Source organism: Bos javanicus, chromosome 1, assembly GCF_032452875.1.
Source record: "Bos javanicus breed banteng chromosome 1, ARS-OSU_banteng_1.0, whole genome shotgun sequence".
In the NCBI taxonomy this organism is placed as follows: Eukaryota; Metazoa; Chordata; class Mammalia; order Artiodactyla; family Bovidae; genus Bos; species Bos javanicus.
The window spans coordinates 107,506,278-107,525,335 of record NC_083868.1 but is presented as its reverse complement, the minus strand read 5'-3'; the positions used below and the strand labels follow the sequence as shown (position 1 = coordinate 107,525,335).

The window sequence follows — 19,058 nt, the reverse complement described above, 5'->3', positions numbered from 1 at the left end:
AGAGTCGGACATGACTGAGCGACTGAGCACGCCTTGCCCGTAATCCACAGATGGTTGTTCAACCCAGGGCAAGAAAGTAGTGAACATACTTTTAAACTCACATTTAATGCAACTGTCCAGGTGAAGTTAACCAACGTGTGGTGTAGGGTATAGAACCAAAGAATCTTAAACATTTCTGTGTGAATGCGGGAAGTTTCAGCTGGTGCTGGAGATTCCTGTTTCTAAAATTGAGACACACAAAATTAATTCTGGGTTTTGGAGCTGGCCATCACATCAGGCCACTCTCAGTCATCGAAACCCAAGGCCAGGACAAAGGCTGGGTTTCCAATGCTGCTGCCCCCAGTAGAAGTCACAGCAAACTTTAGGACCAGCCATCACTTCTTCCAGGGAGTAAACTGGTCTTTTCCTTGTATTGTGAAGGGAAAAAAAGTATTATCTTTCTACCAAATGTTATCACCAGGTAGCTAGGTTTCTTAGGAGGTAAGATCTTTGCTACTCCATCATTCTCTCAATTCTGTGTGTTTTTTCATAATATGTCTGGTGATGGTAATGAGAAATCAGTGCAAACATTTTCTAAGTAACAGTTTGCTGCTGCTTAGTCACTTCAGTCATGTCCAAGTCTTTTCGACCCTATGGACTGTAGCCCGCCAGGCTCCTCCGTCCATGGGATTCTCCAGGCAAGAATACTGGAGTGGGTTGCCATGCCCTCCTCCAGGGCATCTTCCTGACCCAGGGATTGAACCCAGGTCTCATACACTACAGGGGAATTCTTTCCACTTAGCCACCTGGGAAACCCTATATATGTAAATGCTATGCTGTGCTTAGTCACTCAGTCGTGTTCAACTCTTTGCAGCCCCATGGACTATAACCCACCAGGCTCCTCTGACCATAGGGATTCTCCAGGGCAGAATACTGGAGTGGGTTGCCATGCCCTCCTCCAGAGGATCTTCCCAACTCAGGAATCGAACCTGAGTCTCCTGAGTTACAGGCAGATTGAGCCACCCAGGAAGCCCCAAGTAACAGCTTCCCTCACTATGAATGCCAAGAGGACACTGAGGCTGAACAGCCTCTCAACTAAATGCCTTCCTAATTCTGGGTGATAGGAACTCAAAAAGCCACATGAACTCACAGGGACGTCCAGAAGACACACTTGGTCTTTTTATCTCTTTGCATTTCTGGGCCTTCTTCATCTAGGACAGCCCCTTCTCAGGCGCTTGGCTCCCTGTCAGTAACCCTGGGCCAACAGTATGGTTGTTCGTGGCATAAGGAGGAGCAGTTCCTGGGGTGACCAGGACACAGACCTTCCAGAAATCAAATCCAAGGCAAGACACATGTCAAGCAGCCTTTTGCACGTAGCAGTCTGCCAAGCGCCACTCCAAACATCAAGTAACCTCGAATTGGATGCTTTCAATTATACACTAATTAACAAGAAGAGGACGGTGTTTTGTTTTCACCTCAGACTGTGCTGGAGAGATCCAGGCAAATTAGCCCCCCAACTGCTGGAATTTCCCAAGACTGTGTAGCCTTGTTGTGAGTGAGGCCCCACAGTAGTGGGAAGGACAGAGGCCTGGGCTCCAGGCGGCCAGAGGAAGAGCCTCAGGGCGGCCATGCCTCCCCAGGGTGGGAAGGGGCCCCAAACAGGGGTCATGGTCCCCGACCCTGCAGCACAGAGACCCTGAGCAGCACCAGGGGAGCCCACTCACCCTACAGCCCGGCCGCTGCTTGGAGCTGTGGTCGAGTCTTCCTAAAAGCCGCCTTCATCTTAAACCCGCTTAAAGGCTAAAGGCAAACAAATCCTCCTTGAAACCTGAGTCTGTTTTAAGATGTCTTTACTAAAATCCCTGCTGAACTATTAGCTGCTGTGTCATATAATTTCCTTTTCCTGAGAGTAACATTCTTGATGATTACCGCTACAAGGAATTATAAGGCTCGCCCTGTAAGAAGGTCTGCACAGCTTCCCACGGTGATAATGTGTTACTAAGGCGATTTTCTGAATTTCTACCTGAGGTGTTTTTTTTTCATTTTGCTCCAACTACTAAATCCTTCCCTTTTTTTTTTTCTTTGCCTTTCCTGAGTTAGAAACCCTGTGTGGGATGGTTGATTTAGGTCTAAGGTCCTTAGCACAAAGGTCAGTTTGGGGGCAAAACATCAGAATTTATGATCAAGCTTTCTTCAGAATGAAATATATTTCTTTGGATGTTTTAAACTTTATTTTGCAATGGTATTATAGGTAATTTTGTGTGTTTATAATCTGTTTATGTAGTATCATCTACTCTTCAAGACTTTATTCTAGAAATAGGAAATACAATATAATTCTAAAGGAGATCGGTCCTAGGTATTCTTTGGAAGGAATGATGCTAAAGCTGAAACTCCAGTACTTTGGCCACCTCATGCAAAGAGTTGACTCATTGGAAAAGACTCTGATGCTGGGAGGGATTGGGGGCAGGAGGAGAAGGGGATGACAGAGGATGAGATGGCAGGATGGCATCACCGACTCAATGCACATGAGTTTGAGTAAACTCTGGGAGTTGGTGATGGACAGGGAGGCCTGGCGTGCTGGATTCATGGGGTCACAGAGAGTCGGACACGACTGAGTGACTGAACTGAACTGATATAATTCTAGATTCAAATTAGGTTTAATTTGAAATGTCTTTATTTTAAAATATGTCTGTTTTTAATTTGCACTTTTATTTCCCACTATTGTCCAATCCATGGATCTTGAGTTTTATTGTTAAAAATGGTTGACTTTTAAAAAAATTTTTTACCAACTACAAACAATGAATTTTAAAGCTTCATTTATATGGGATCAAAGGGTAACCTGAACATATTAGATTACTCCAGAAAAAAATATTCTAATGGAAGAAAATTGAAAGGAGACAAGTTCCATCTCAATAAATGTTCAAGCTGCCTAACAGTTCAAGTCAGCTCAGGACGCTCTCAGAGAGTCAGTTGTGCATCAGGAATTGCTGTGACAGGCCAGGTGTTCAAGTACCTGACTTCAAGGGTCTCTTTACAAAGTCACATCACCTTTAAAATCCTGTTCCATTCATTTGAAATAATCTTATCATTCAAAAATGTATATAGTAACCTATTTATAACATGCATAATATACTAGTAAAGCATCTGTGTATGTATAAAAAAAAAAATCCTGTGTTCCTTTGTGTAGGCTTTCAGAAAGTAGAGAGGAGGATGATGAACGCGTAAAAACCACCTGTCCTATGCCAGCTCTGAGCTAAATCCTCTCATCTTTCTTTGTTGTTCTGTCACTCAGTTCAGTTCAGTCACTCAGTCGTGTCCAACTCTTTGTGACCCCGTGGACTGCAGCACGCCAGGCCTCCCTGTCCATCACCAACTCCTGGAGTTTACTCACTCGTGTAGATTGAGTCGGTGGTGCCATCCAACCATCTCATCCTCTGTGGTCCCCTTCTCCCACCTTCAGTCTTTCTGTCGCTTGGTTACGTCCAACCCTCTGCGACCCCATGGACTGCAGCACACCAGGATTCCCTGTGCTTCACTATCTCTTGGAGTTTGTTCATTGTGTCCATTTAATCCATTGAGTCCACCAACGCATGTCCATTTGAGTCGGTGATGCCATCCAACCATCTCGTCCTCTGTCATCCCCTTCTCCTCTTGCCTTCAATCTTTCCCAGCATCACAGTCTTTTCCAGTGAGTCAGCCCTTTGCATCAGGTGGCCAAAGTATTGGAGCTTCCTTCTTACAAAGTACTAAATTAGACACCCTGTTTTACAGATGAGGATACAGATTGAGTATTGTGCTTAGGGAATGAAGTGAGAATTCGAACCTAAGTCCTGCTGATTCCAAGCACCCTCAGCTGATCACAGAAGAACCTGTCACCTTCTGCAGCCAGCCCTGGGCCTGACTCTGCTGGCCTGCACAGGAGGGTGGGGAGCAACAGAATTGGACCTACTGAAAGAAAGGCTGCATTTCCTTCCTGGGGAAATAAATTGGGACTCTCAGTAATCACAGAAGTTAACAACAGGGGGCAGTACATACACGTAACAGTGGTGCCTGTGTTAAATCAGTACTTTTTCTGACTTCTGCATTGTTTTCAATCAAACCAGTGCTTTCAGTGAGTCATCTGAGCATTTTGTACAGAGCATCCCTACCCACTGGAATTTTTTAAAAATGCAAATTTCAGCTATCAGACGAGTTGATCTTTGCGTCTCTCACTGTGACAGTAATGCCAGAGCAGATTCAGCGTCCACTGTTCTAAACCTGGCTTACACTACCCTCCTTAGGACCCCTGCTGCTTAAGGAGTTTCTTTCTGCTTTTTCTTTCTCAAAGCTTACACACAGGCTGGAGACACTACGGATGCTTCTTTTTGCCTCAAATAGAAAATAAAAAGTGCTTCTTGAAAAACTCTTTGTTGTCAAAGTCATGAAACGTGTTGGCCTTCAAATGAGCATTAGGACACAGAGTTGGATCCTCAGCCTGGCTGTGTGTGTGGCAGATACACAGCCTGGCGGCCCTTTGTGACCACATTTCCAGAAACATCCCTCCTGGAGCTTCCCGGATTCGCCACAAACATAATGAACTCCCAAGACATCTCTGCCTCTGAGGCTCGGGGCGCCAGGTGGTCTACAGAGCCTTGCTGTGTTCCAACGTTGTGCCTTTATAACTAGGTTGGAAGTTTCCTAAAGTTTCTCTAGGGTGAACCTCTGGTGTTTTTTTTTTTTCCTTAATGACATAAATGAGCTCCCTCAGTTGACTTTTGGCAACTGCCTCAAATAAAATTTTCCTAACGCCTAATCAGCTCTGGCATTATTGTCACAGTGAGAGATGCAAAGATCAACTTGTCTGATAGCTGATCTTTTTCTATTTGAGGCAAAAAAAAAAGTCTTTTTTTCTGAGAGCTCTGGCCCTGGGATGCTGGCTTTAATGAGCATCTTTGGATTGTCCCCATGGGGCAGGACATTAGATGACACCAGGCAGCCCTGTTTGGCTGAGGATCCATTCACCTTCATCGACAAAAATGTAAACTCAGTGTCTCAACACATTTTTATCATGTACCGACTATGTGTTTGGTATTGTGCCGGGTGCTATAATGTGGCTTGAAATTAGTTTTCAAACAACAATGAATTTCTGTGTGGAAAAAAGCTACTACAATAGGAGTTAAAAGTTATCACCTTACTGTTTATCAATGTATCTTTCTTATCCTCTAGTAAAAGTTACCATTTATGAATTGGGCATAATATTGATCACTCACTGCTCCCTGTGAAGAACACATTAAACTGCTTTCTCTAGCAAAACCAGACTGTTTTTGGATGCTGCCGGATAACAAATAGCTGAGTGGAATTAGTGTTCTGTTTGCTTCTGCCCAGCCTGCAGAGTGGGATGAACCTGCAGATTTGCTTTGTCAACGATAGCGGCAGTGATAAGGACAGCGATGCTGATGACAGCAAGACTGAAACCAGCCTGGACACCCCCTTGTCTCCCATGGTGAGTCTCCAAGCTGCCACTGAGGTTCAGAGTGTGCTTTCCTGGTCACTTAGCTTCTTTTCTATTGTTGATCAGGAACAAACATTGCAGAGATTTAAAAACAGATGTCTCATGACATTTCTTAACATGTGAAGTGTGAAAGTCACTCATTCGTGTCTGATTCTTGCAACCCCATGGACTGTATGTAGTCTACCAGGCTCCTCTGTCCATGGAATTTTCCAGGCGAGAATACAAGAGTGGGAAGCCATTCCCTTCTCCAGGGGATCTTCCTGTCTCCTGCACTGCAGGAGATTCTTTATTGCCTGAGCCATTGGGGAAGCCCTTCTTAACATGAGATGCTCCTAAAATTTGAGTGATTGAAAACTTAAAACTGTGATCTGAGGATACTTAAGTTCTGTTAAAGTTAGCAACTACTTTCGTATTAAATCATCAAGAAAATCACATAGGCCCTAAAAATTATAAAAGAAAATATGCTATAAAAAGGAATGAAATGGTGCCATTTGCAGAGACCTGGATAGACCTAGAGACTGTCATAAGACTGAATTAGTCAGAAAGAGAAAAACAAATATCATTTGTTATATTATTAACACATAATGTGGAATCTAGAAAAATGGTATAGATTATCTTATTGCAACACAGAAATAGAGACACAGATGTAGAGAACATCTGGATGCTGGAGGGGAAAGGAGAAAGGGGGTGATGAATTGGGAGATTGGGATTGATATATATACACTACTAGCTGTAAAGTAGATAACTAATGAGAACCTACTGTACAACACAAGGAACTTTACTCAGTGCTCTATGGTGACCTAAATGGAAAGGAAATCCAAAAAAGAGGGGATATATGTAAACATATCGTTGATTCACTTTGCTATAGGGCAGAAACTAACACAATATTGTAAAGCAACTATATGCCAATAAAAGTTAATTTAATGCGGTAAATAAAAAAATAGAAAATGTGCTAGATACCATTCCTTCCCCACTGGTCTTAGAAATATGAGCATAGACTAGCAGTGGACACATTTTAAAATACCACTCAGAGAAACCCGAAAGATAATGTGGGTTAAGCATTGCTTACTTTTCCTTGCGGGGTTTCCCTGGTGGCTCAGCGGTAAAGGGTCCGCTTGCCAAGCTGGAGACAAAGGTCAGATGTCTGGGTCGGGAAGATCCCCTGGAGAAGGAAATGACAACCCACTCCAGTATTCTTGCCCATGGATGGAGAAGACTGGCGGGCTACAGCCCATGGTGTCGCAACGAGTGGGACTCGACTTAGCAACTAAACAACACTTTTCCTTGCACACTTATATAAAAGATGGCTTGATGATCCTGAGTGCTTGTTCCTGAATTTCTTTACTCTCTGGGAGCTCTATCCAGCACCTTTCTTATCGAAGACCAACTAACAGGAAACTGTGTTAGTTGTTAAGTACAGTGCCACATGAGAACTTCTTTGGATAGCTGAGATCCTGTCCACTTGGGGAGTAACACACCACCTTAGCTCTGGGTGAAATATTTTGCTGTAGTCTGTTCACTTCAAGAAAGTTTTGAGAGTAAGAAAGAAAAGTCTCAAGTTTGTTATAAATATATATTTTCCCTATTATTAATTATGTTACTTTTTATGCTAAAATCAGCCTTTTATTGATACTACGGAGATAAACTACCTTTGAAAATGTTACTTGCTAAAAAAGAGGAGTGTATATATATATACACACACATACATATAACTGAGTCACTTTGTTGTACAGCAAAAATTAATACCACATTGTAAAGGAACTATATGCCAATAAAAATTAGTTAAAAAGTTAAAAAATAATTATATTGCTGCTACTGCTACTGCTGCTAAGTCGCTTCCGTCGTGTCCAACTCTGTGCGACCCCAGAGATGGCAGCCCACCAGGCTCCCCCGTCCCTGGGATTCTCCAGGCAAGAACACTGGAGTGGGTTGTCATTTCCTTCTCCAGTGCATGAAAGTGAAAAGTGAAAGTGAAGTTGCTCGTCATGTAGGACTCCCAGCTACCCCATGGACTGCAGCCCACCAGGCTCCTCCATCCATGGGATTTTCCAGGCAAGAGTAGTGGAGTGGGTTGCCATTGCCTTCTCCAATTATATTGAAATACAATTATTAAATATAAAGTAGCAAATAAATAAATGCAAAAAAATAATATGCAAAGAACTTAGAACAATGCTAGCACATTGTTTCCATTAAATGCTGTGTGCTAAGCTGTTTCCGCCCTGTCCAACTCTTTTTGACCCCCTGGACTGTAGCCCCCCAGGCTCCTCTGTTCATGGGATTCTCCAGGCAAGCATACTGGAGTGGGTTGCCATGCTCTCCTCCAGGGGAATCTCCTGACCCATTAAATGCTAATGGTAAATAAATAATCATTCAATAAAAGTTATTTGTGATTAGTACAGATCAAATCACGAGTTGTGTTGATGGAGCGGACTCTTGGCCGCTCTGAGAGAGGGCTCAGGGAAGGCTATAGTCCATCTCCAAAGGTGGTACCCAGCACACAAAGCTCAGGTGCTGCTTTTTTTCCCTTCGCAGAGCAAACAGAGCTCTTCCTATTCAGACAGAGACACTACTGAAGAAGAATCCGAATCCCTGGATGACATGGATTTCCTCACAAGGCAAAAGAAATTGCAAGCCGAAGCCAAAATGGCCCTTGCCATGGCCAAACCAATGGCCAAAATGCAAGTAGAAGTGGAAAAACAGAACAGGAAAAAGTCTCCCGTCGCTGATCTCGTAAGCAGCAAGCGCTGAAACGCAACTGACTGGGGGCTTGCATGCCGTGGTTGGCTGGCGAGTGTTGGCTGCAAAAGGTTGAGGCTGTCTCAGTCCTTTCCCAGAGTTATGCAAACTTGGGTTTCTAGAAGGCACTGTGTAAAACGTCATTGAGAAATATTTAAGTCTGTTTCTTTTTCCTTCCTACTGTATCACAGAAGGATGCATAAGCTACAGATTTCACAAACGTAAACTTTGCTCCCCATTCATATCTACTCTGTTTTCGGGGCAGTATTAGCTGTTGTGAGAATATTTTAATTCCTTTAAAGCAGTCTCAGTTTAAGAACCCATTGCTGTGGCAAACTCACTATTGCTTTAACTCTTTGTTCCTACTGTTTAGTGAAGACAGTATGATAGAGTGGACAAAGGTCCTGACCTTTGGAGCTTAAGACGAGCCCTGCCATCCATCTACTGTGGGGCTCTGGGCAAGTCTCAGTTTTCTCATCTGCAAAATGGGGATAATAATAACACCTGTGTCAGAGCATGATTGTGAGAGTTCAGTGGAAAAAGTGTTCAAAGCACTTGGCACAGTGCTTGTAGCATGCTATTAATTAATAAATAATGGATCATAATAATTTAATCTATGTAACTGATACTGCTTGAGCTCCCTGGTAATTCATTTGTGGATCTAATTATTGACTCTAAGTTGTAGACCAGTCCAAAGGCATTTGATTTGAGTAGTGTCCCATTATGATGCTGATAACATTTGAGAATGTGTGATGTGTGAATGGAGGGCCTTGCATTGGAAAAGTCAGACAGGGAAAGCTTTTCAGTGAGGACCCTGAAGTGGGTGAGTGAAGGTGGGTTTTTTAGGAGAAAACTCGGTCCTGTATTCAGTGTGCTTACTGCTCTGCTCTCATCTGTTTCTTCCCTTTGTGTCTTCAGCTGCCACACTTGCCTCATATAAGTGAATGCTTGATGAAAAGAAGTTTAAAGCCCACTGACCTGAGAGACATGACTCTTGGGCAGCTACAAGTGATAGTCAATGATCTCCATTCCCAGATAGAAAGTAAGTGTGAGACACTCTGGCAAATGGGATATGATTGTTAAATATCATGGGATATCACGTTTCCTTGGGGCCCTCTTTGCCCTTGCAAGGAAAGGAAGAGAATCGACGCTCTCTTTTTTCCTTTGATTTGTGACTATAAAATGTTGAGAAACTTTAAGACTTTTTCAAGATTCACAGAGATTAAGGGTCCTTTTTATTCATCTGAAATCCCCAGCTTTTAGCACAGTGCCTGGCATATAGTTGGCTTACAACACCTGTTTGTAGAATACAATTTAGTAGGTCCAGGTCTTTTATTATATTTATATATATTTGTATATGTATTATACGAATACAATTATATGCTCAGCTTTATTTGTATGTACATTTATTTTAACTCATCAGATCCAAAACAGCTTATGTTGTGGGACTTCAGGTGGAAAGTGTATAGGACTGATAGGTGAAAATTTTAGGGTGAGAAGGAGTGGGCCTTTTACCCCCAGAGTAAAGAAGGACCTCTGCCGGAAATGTGCTGGGAGTTGTGGTGAGTGAGTGGCATTCACTCAGCTGGTTGTGCAGAGAAGGGCACGTGCTGGGCCAGTAACAGAGAGAGCTCAATCACTGGGGCATCTTGCTGAGTCCAGATGAACTCTCGAGCACTCCAGCCTTGAAACATATGAGTCCATAAAGTCCATTGCTGATAGATTAAAACCACCTAAAAGACATGCCAACCCAATGCAAACCAACTATAAAAAAGCATTTGGGAACCAAGTGGGGAAATTTGAACACTGACTAAATGTTTTATTAAAGATGTATTGACTTATTCAGGTACAATAAAGGCATTATGGTTATGTTAATTTTTTTAAAAAGCCCTGTCTTTAGAGATGCATACTGAAGCATTTATGTATGAAACAATAGGATGTCTGAAACTCACTTTAAAATGACCTCACTGGAGAAGGGGAGAAAGGTCAGTTACAACTGGCCAGGAGTTGATTATTTTTGAAGCTGATTGGATGCATAGGGCAAGGGGATTCATTAAACACGTCTCTTTGCTTTTGTATCACTTTGAAAATGTCCATAATAAAAAATTTTAAACTTCATATAGAAAAGACATTCGCATGCACTATGCCAGTATAGAAAGCTGCCCTAAGAACTCACTAGAAAAATAAAATGCGCAGTGGCAATTTAATACCTTCAGTATTTTGGGGAGGTGGGGCAATCACACCAGGCAGCATGAGGGATCTTAGTTCCCCGAGGGATCACTCACAGCCACAGCAGTGCAAGCACAGAGTCTTAACTTCTTAACCCAATACCTTCAGTATTTTAAAATCAAAAGAAAAGATTCACATTTTAATTAGGAAACCATAGATTCATAGGATTTTTTTTGAAGTTCTACTACATTTTCATTTTCATTGAGAATAAATTACTAGGAGTATTTTTCCTTCAAGGATTTAAAAGGCTTTCTGATCTCTTACCATCGAAATATCTTCCTTAGACTTTTAAATAATAACATTGCCAGCTAGTCCTTTTCAGGAGTACAGGAAGTTTTAGATTTCTTTGTATGATTTTTTTTCCTCCTTTTTAAAATTGGAAACAAATCTGAACTAAAGGCAGGTAAATGCATCATTTCAGGTCTGAATCCAGCGTTTTCAAGGAGGACCTTGCTGAGTACCCTCTTCCTTTCTTTTGTTGCTGGGCCTAGAGCTCTTGCCAAATGAATGCTCTCCCCACATGTGCATGTGTTCAGACCCAGAAGCTTTTGTTCTAAGTCAGTATGAGGGGAAAAAGCAAGAAGCAGCCCCGGGCTTGTTTATATTTTCCAATGGCAGAAGCCAGATTAACCCAGTGCACAGATTTCAGGAAGACTAGCCATGTTTCCATCTATTTTATTCCCAGTATAAATCCTAAGGAGTCTTTTCCTCAGCACCTGTTGTCTGGAGACCAGGGATTATTTCTTCAGGTCCTTCGTATTTCATTCTCCCACATCTTTAGATATTACTCTTTCTTTGAACAGCCTGCACGTTGAGCTGCTCCTCCTCGTGGCCCCAGGTAACCTTGGAGCATCCTCGGGCCTCTCCCTCTCCAGCTGGGCATCTTATGTGGTGCCCGTCAGGTGTGGCAGCCCCTCCAGCTCTCAGTGTGGCTGGAACCCCCTGAAGATGAACAGTGGAAAACTCAACATGCCCCAGACTTTTACACTCACGTATCTTCAAAATAAAATCCCGCTTCTTCTAACGAGCTACTTTCCTAACAGCTAACCACTTCTTTTCCCACATTAATGTGAATGTAACTGGATTTACTTCATACTCCTTTTCTTCCAACACTTCTGTAAGTAGGCAAACTAGTACTCTCAAATGGGTGACTTCTCCTGAGCTTCTGAGAAACTAATGAGAACCCTAACATTTCAGCAAAAATACTTTCTTCCTGTGTTTAGCTGTTTGTATATATGTGTGTGTGTATATGGTACACATACAGTGGTCCATACGTAGTTTCATATCCTGACTTTGTTGCAGCTTTATCTATTTCTATTGCTCTCCTTCCTTTGCCCCAGGCTTGAATGAAGAGCTGGTCCAGCTGCTCCTTATCCGAGATGAGCTGCACACGGAGCAGGACGCCATGCTGGTGGACATCGAGGACTTGACCAGGTCAGTGGGGCCTCACCCTTCCCAAAAAGGAAAGAAGCCCGGGATGATTAGAAGCTTAAGAATTAAGGCAGGAGTGAGGTGGTGCTAGTGGTAAAGAAACTGCCTGCCAACACGGGAGATGAGGGTTTGATCCCTGGGTCGGGAAGATCCCCTGGGGAGTTGTCCCTAAGCCCTTCCATGCTGGCATGTTTCCAGCACATGGTGGGTGCCCCCAAGTGGCACTTGCTGTTATCTGACCCAACTCCTGATGACATCTGCCATGCCCAGAAGGCAAGGACCCTGGCATCTTTCCACAGCACCAGTACCACCAGATTGCTCTCACCATGGGGAGACTCCAAGACTTGGGTTTCTAGCTGAGCCTGGCTCCAGGCCCCCTCTCTGTAAAGAGGTGAAGAATGCCTCCTTCCCTGGGGAATAGGGAAACTAGACTAATGCTGGTCAAGATCTTGCATTTCTTTGTCATTTTCTTTGTGGAAACGCCTCTCACAATAAGTATGTGAAGTGCATTAAAAAACTGTGAGCATTCCTACAGTCTTATGACACCTTTTCTGAGTCAGTTTATAGGAAGTCTTTAAGCCGCAAGGCAACAATTACTATTAATCCCAGAAATGGTATTCAGAGAGTAGAGGCTCCCAAAGAAAGAAAGAAAACTGCTTGTCACAATAACATAAGGAATTAACCATGTGATCCAGAACCATCCAAGGGAAGCTTGGCAACATATGTAGTGACAGTGCTCTCAGCATTCAACCACAGGGACCTCTTCTCTGTGTGAGACACTGCGTAAAATATTTTCCCAAATGCAACGTTATAAAAATAGCTCAGGTAGCAAAATAAAGGCTACAGAACTATGTTTAAAGTTTGTTTTTCAAGACCTATGGGCAGCACTCTGTTTCACATGCTTTGGATGTTATTGCCATTGCTCCTAACAAAAACAAACAAACAAAAAACCAGAAGGTCTTCTCCTACCTTCTTAGCATGTTTGCCTACATCTGAAATAGGGTACCACTCAAATATTGTTACTGCCCCCTACAGATATATTCAGGCACTGCACCAGCAATTGTAAGACACCTCCCTTTTTGTTAGGCTAAGAACTTTGCATATAGGGGTTAAGATTATGGGAAATCAGGGGCTTCCCTTGTGGCCCACGGGTAAAGAAATCCACCTGCCAATTCAGGAGACAGGGGTTCAATCCCTGGTCCAGGAGCTTTAGAGCAACTTAGCCGCTGAGCCACATCTGTTGAGCCTCTGCTCTAGAGCCTGTGAGCCGCAATTACTGCAGACCAGTGCCCTAGAGCCCGTGCTCCACAATAAGAGAAGCCACCATGGTGAGAATCCCACACAAGGCAACTAAAGAGTGACCCCTGCTCCCCACAACTAGAGAAAAGCACATGCAGTAACAAAAGACCCAGCACAGCTAATAAATAAATAAAATTATTAAAAAAAAAAAAGATTATGGGAAATCAGTAGTAAACTGTACAAGGACATGCACCTTCTGAAAAATACGTAAACTCTTTCATCAGTTCTGTGACTTGCCAGTGGTAACAGAGGGCAGTTTCTCTGTCCCTCAGAGCAGTGCTGGCATTCCTTGGTGCAAGGAAGACATTCAGAGGCTCCTCCCTCTCCTCGGAATGCTCAGCTTTTACCTGGGTCTGCAGTGTTCTGTGTTTACTCTGCAGATGGTATGATCGTGGGAGACAGGAGGGCAGAACCATGGGGTTTAGAGAAGAGGAGTCACTTATTTAAAGGTGTTGGAGGAACCCTTGAAACAAGAGCAGGTGGGGAGTAGTTTCTATGTCCATTTCTGGCTGCAAAAATATAATTTTGCTCATGGAGCTGGACGGGGTGGGGGGAATCTAAATATACTTCAACTTCCCCAAAGGTGGCCATGCCAGAATGTTGCAGCCAGATCCCAGAGACTGAGAGCATGGCTACCAGGAAGCCCTGCTCACCTGCTCCCTTTACCTGTCCAGCTCCTACCATTCAGGTGTCAGTTCAGGTCCATGGTTCTCAATTTCAGTTGCACATTGGAATCACCGGGGGAGCTTTTAAAATATTGATGCCTGGGTCTCACTGCCAGAGGTTCTGATTTAACTATTCTGTGAGACAGGGACTTCTGTGCATTAGAAGTTTTTTAAAGCTTTCCTGATGACTCCAATACAGGAGTCATCAGGAAAGCCTAATTCGAAAACCACAGGTTTAGATAATTCTTTGAAGTAGTGCTCCCTGAACCCCCAAGACTGGCCTAGGACCCTCTTTGTGCTTCTGGCAGCACGGCATTCCTCCCAAGTGGGGCCTGATCATATTATGTTTCATTTGTTTGCTGTCTCTCCCAGCCTGGCTGTGTTGTTCAGTTGCTATGTCATGTCCAACTCTTTGCGACTCCATAGACTGCAGTACACCAGGCTTCCCTGACCTCTACTGTCTCCCAGAGCTTGCTCAAACTCATGTCCTTTGACTCCATGATGCCATCCAACCATCTCATCCTCTGTCGCCCCCTTGTGCTCCTGCCTTCAATCTTTCCCAGCATCAGGGTCTTTTCCAATGAGTCGGTTCTTCACATCAGGTGGCCAAAGTATTAGATCTTCAGCTTCAGACACAATGTTTATTTTCATTCATTTCAGAGTCCTCAGAGCCTAAGACAGGGGCTGCCAAACACATAGTAAGTCCTCAAAAGTGATTGTTGATGTAAAGGAGTTCTTGTAGGGCTTGCTGCTGCTACTGCTGCTGCTGCTAAGTCATGTCAGTCGTGTCCGACTCTGTGTGACCCCATAGACGCCAGCCCACCAGGCTCCCCCGTCCCTGGGATTCTCCAGGCAAGAACACTGGAGTGGGTTGCCATTTCCTTCTTGTAGGGCTTGAGTGAAATTAATTCTACTAAAGACTTTCATATAAATAGTTGATGAGAACCTTTTAGTTTTATAAACTGAAACTCTTTCCCTCCTTTGTCTAAAATTTTAATGAAATTCACCCTTGTATGTGTCTCAGAAATAACACCCAACTCTCAATATTTTCTGAAGCTATTCCCTATCTGTTCTTTCCTTGTTTCTCAGAAAACCTCGTGTTGTAGGTTTGCACAACACACTCACACAAAGAGATACATATTTAAAGCTGCTATAAGAACCATAATTTAATTAGCTACATGGAATCTTAGCCACTGGGTATCAAAATATTTCTTGAGCTGAATTTGTTCAAGTGAGGCCCATGAGCTACTTTATGAAAATAATCAAGATTCTTCTACACACATAAAAAAGATGATCTGCTAAAAGGCATGATTTTTCTTGGGGATACAGTGCTATTGTTATCTTTTTTCCCTAGTCCCTTTAGTGTTCGGTGAATATCAGAATATTATTTGTGGGCTGCTGCATGTGGCAAGGGCACGACTGTCACTTCCCTTTTCTGAAAATATTTGTGGTTTTCTTCCCTGTGCCATAGATATGAAACATTCTGCATCATTAACACCAGTGAGTTACACTTGATGTCACTGACTACCCAAGTCAAGGCAGTGCACAGAAATTGCCCCCGAACATTTGATTACAGCTGGAAAGCACAGCATTAGATAACTTTTCTCTTGCCCAATTTTTAATTTCCTAAGATCCTCCTTCAAAACATTTGTTTCTTACAACCTTCAGACCCTACCACTCTCCCAGAAGACGTTTGGTTAGTGCCTATTTGAGTGATGTCAGCAGCTTGGCCATTCCCCTGTCTCTAACTCCACTGGCCAGCTGCTGGGTTGGCCTGCCTTTGGGCTCACAGGCCATGATAGGACTTGATGAGTAAGAAAGTTTACCCAGCCCTGTCCCCACCCTCACTGACACAATCATGCCCTTAGGACTAATTGAGGGGAGGAAGAGTATCAAATATGGGAAATCTTTGCATCCACCAAAGCCTATCATTTGTTCTAAAGACATTACTATCCTTTGTAAGAATGATATTGAATTATTGTATTATTAACAGGGGCCTTGTTAATACTTAAATTTGCATCTTTGTGCATATTTAGATAAAGTAGTTGTGCAGTTAACTTTCTGTCACAATAGCTTGTTCTGACTTTTTCGCTTAGCACTTATTTTCTGTCTGCTGTCTCCTTGTTTGTTGTCCGTTCCTTTCTTGTCTGTTTCCATTGAAATATATGCCCCATGAGAACAAAGAGTTCATTGTCTGCTCACCACCAAATCCCCATCACCAGAAGCAGTGTGCCTGGCACAGAGAAGACCATATTAAACATTTGCTGAATAAATTATCCTAGTTAATTTTCCCTTTTCGTTTTTAAACACAACACTTTTCTTCTCAAAGAAAAATGGCATCTACACGTCTCAGGCTAATCCAGTGACTTACTAGATAAAAGGAATCATACATAGAATGTAAAAATTGAAGGGAATTCCCTGGCAGTCTAGTGGTTAGGACTCCACCCTTTCACTGCTGAGGGCACAGCTTCAGTCCCTGGTTGGACATCTAAGATCCATCACCATCCAAAGTTAGGGACTTCCCTGGTGGTCCAGTGGTTAAAACCGTGCTCCCAATGCAGAGGGGGCCCGGGTTCAATTCCTGGTCAGATCCTGCATGCCAGGCAGCTTGGCCATGAAAAAAAATCAAAAGAAGGCACATTCATTTCAATTAAGTACTGTTTCTTTTTTTTTTTTTTTCTCTCTTTTTTTGAATTGAGTACTGTTTCTTGATTCCCGTGATTTAACTATGGAGGATGTTTTAGCTGCCAATGGAAGAGTAGTTTGGATCTTCCTCCTCAGCGATAAATAATGTGTTATTCATTCCACAGACATGCCGAGAGTCAACAGAAGCACCTGGCCGAGAAAATGCCTGCAAAGTGAAAAGAAGCCATCCAACCAGAGGACAAGCTAGACCTTCTTTTGCTTCTGTGGTTGTAAAAATGCTGTTGCTAAAGGTGGCACAGAAACAAATATCAGTGTTAGTCATTGATAATGTCTGAAGCTTAACGTCCAGTGATTGGCCTTTACTTCTTAATTTATTTTAATTTTTTTACTGTGCCACTCAATATCAGGCATTTTAATAAAATATTGTTACAAAAAAATGTATAGTACTTACACCACCACAAGTCATGGTTAATCAAAGAGGGTAGTTTTAACTTTATTTTTATTTGTTTAGAGATTATGAGTTGGAGCAGTATTTTACCATTGACTGCTGTCATTCTTCACTGTAGTTTTAAAGAAGAACTGTAAATGACGGTGCTATCCAAGTCAAAAAATACATGCCTGCCTCGTAGTGAAGTTGTAGCTCTCCGTAATATGTATATTTTAATCAGTTTTCAACATTTTGTGAATGTTGACTACCTGAAGTTCATTTTTAGATGTGCTATTAACATTCTGTTGGATTCAGAGGGTTCCTTAAAAGTTTTATGTATAAATATGTAAAATAAAGATTAAAACTTTGTTTCATAGGATATGTCTTTTTGCTCACTAGCAAGCCCTGGCTATATATGTCTGTCTTCACTCTTCCTCAACTGAAATCTCCTACTGGAAGCCTTTATCAGTGAAAAACAAAGGGCTCCAGAGAACAGGCAGTGCAGGGAATTGCCAGGAAGATTGTGGAGTGTTGGGAGCCTGTGTGTGAGTGTGAGTGTGTGAGTGTGTGTGTGTGTGTGTGTGTGTGTGTGTGTGGTCCAAAGAAGGCAATATCAACAACATCAGAGCCAGCACGTTCGTCCCTGCTTAAAGTTATCAGTTGTAATTTCAACACTTGTGGCTCAATGGTAAAGAACCTGCCTGCCAGTGCAGGAGACAAGAGATGTGGGTGTGATCCCTGGGTCAGGAAGATCCCCTGGAGAAGGAAATGGCAACCCTCTCCAGTTCTTGCCTGCAGAATCCCATGGACAGAGGAGCCTCTCGGGCTGTAGATCATGGGGTCGCAAAGAATCAGACACTACTGAAGCAACTAACACATACACACGATTTAATAGCTGCTGGACTTGTCAGAGCCAATGGCTGCATCCAAACCGCATTTGCCGCATGAACAAAAGACACCTATATTTACACTTTTCCCAAGGCTAACTGGTGCCATTTTTCACATTTTGATCACTTCTTTTGGCCACGTGAAGAAAAATGCCAAGTCTAACGCAATTACAGAGTGTTTCTCAGTAGGTAGAAAGTTTCAGTGGCTCCGACAGTAAAGAATTTGCCTGCAATGCAGGAGACCCAGGTTCGATCCCTGAGTTGGGAAGATCCCCTGGAGGAGGAGATGGCTACTCGCTCCAATATTCTTGCGTGGAGAATTTTATGGACAGAGGAGCCTGGCGGACTACAGTCCAAAAGGTCACAAAGTGTCAGACACAGCTAAGCGACTAACACACTTCAGAAAATCAATGTCATCAACGAATGTCCATGTAGGTATTAGAGAATCATAAACTAAAGCAGAGATGAGCAGTCAGCATTCCAGAACCACCCACAGACCACCTGTTTTCACTATAAGGTCCATGATATAATCCAAAGATAGAAGGTTAATCCACTGTTTCCGTTTTCCTTTTTTAAAAATATTCTGATAAGTATTAAGTAATTCAGAGTTGCCAGGTTTCAGAGCCTTCTTATTTATTAAAATAGGCCATCTTACATTGAAACACTCATCATTTCTTTATGGGCCTCAATCAGATTATTTTCATTTGGAATAAAAAAATAATGCAGCCCATAATTATATTTGGTTTTTGAGAGTTGACTGTTGAGTGGAGCAGGGTGCTCACCACTGGGCTGGCGGGTGGAGCCCCAAGTCCTCCCTTTGTCAAGGTCTCTACTAAGCCCCAAAGCCCTGCACTGGCTGTCAGCGCTCCCCTGAGGTGACCCCAGCCCTGAAAATCCAGGCATAGCTGCTGGAGCTTTGCTGCTCCAGCTAGGTGAGGATATTAGTCACTTCGCCAGTGGTTCTCATCTTCAGCAGCACAGTGGAGTCACTGGGGAACTTCAGAAACCATGGACACCTGCATGCCACCTCCACAGACACTGATTTAATTGGTCCAGGATGTGGCGTGGGCATCAGGATTTATTCAAGTTCCCTTTGTGACACTAATGTTAAGAACCATGGCCTTGAACTTCCTTCTTTTTAGCTTTTCTTAAATTATTTTTAGTATCTATTAAAGTACATTCCTATTAATTTGGAACTCTGGGGGAAAGCCAACCAAGGATGAATGCCACAAAAATGCCTGAGCCCAAGTGAGAGAGGTGCGTGACGA

General features: G+C 43.0%; 1 protein-coding gene across 6 annotated transcripts in view; it reads left to right on the top strand.

Moving 5' to 3' along the window:
- SCHIP1 (schwannomin interacting protein 1) overlaps nt 1-17,277 on the top strand; it is a 180,131-nt gene extending 162,854 nt beyond the window's left edge. For all 6 annotated transcript variants that reach the window (XM_061417359.1, XM_061417351.1, XM_061417345.1 and 3 more), the window contains 5 exons: nt 5,344-5,461; nt 8,003-8,200; nt 9,125-9,248; nt 11,776-11,869; nt 16,641-17,277. In XM_061417359.1, coding sequence (XP_061273343.1) covers nt 5,344-5,461; nt 8,003-8,200; nt 9,125-9,248; nt 11,776-11,869; nt 16,641-16,692 — 586 coding nt within the window. In that variant the 3' untranslated portion in view covers nt 16,693-17,277. The remainder of the gene's footprint in view (nt 1-5,343; nt 5,462-8,002; nt 8,201-9,124; nt 9,249-11,775; nt 11,870-16,640) is intronic.
- Nucleotides 17,278-19,058: the final 1,781 nt, after the last annotated feature.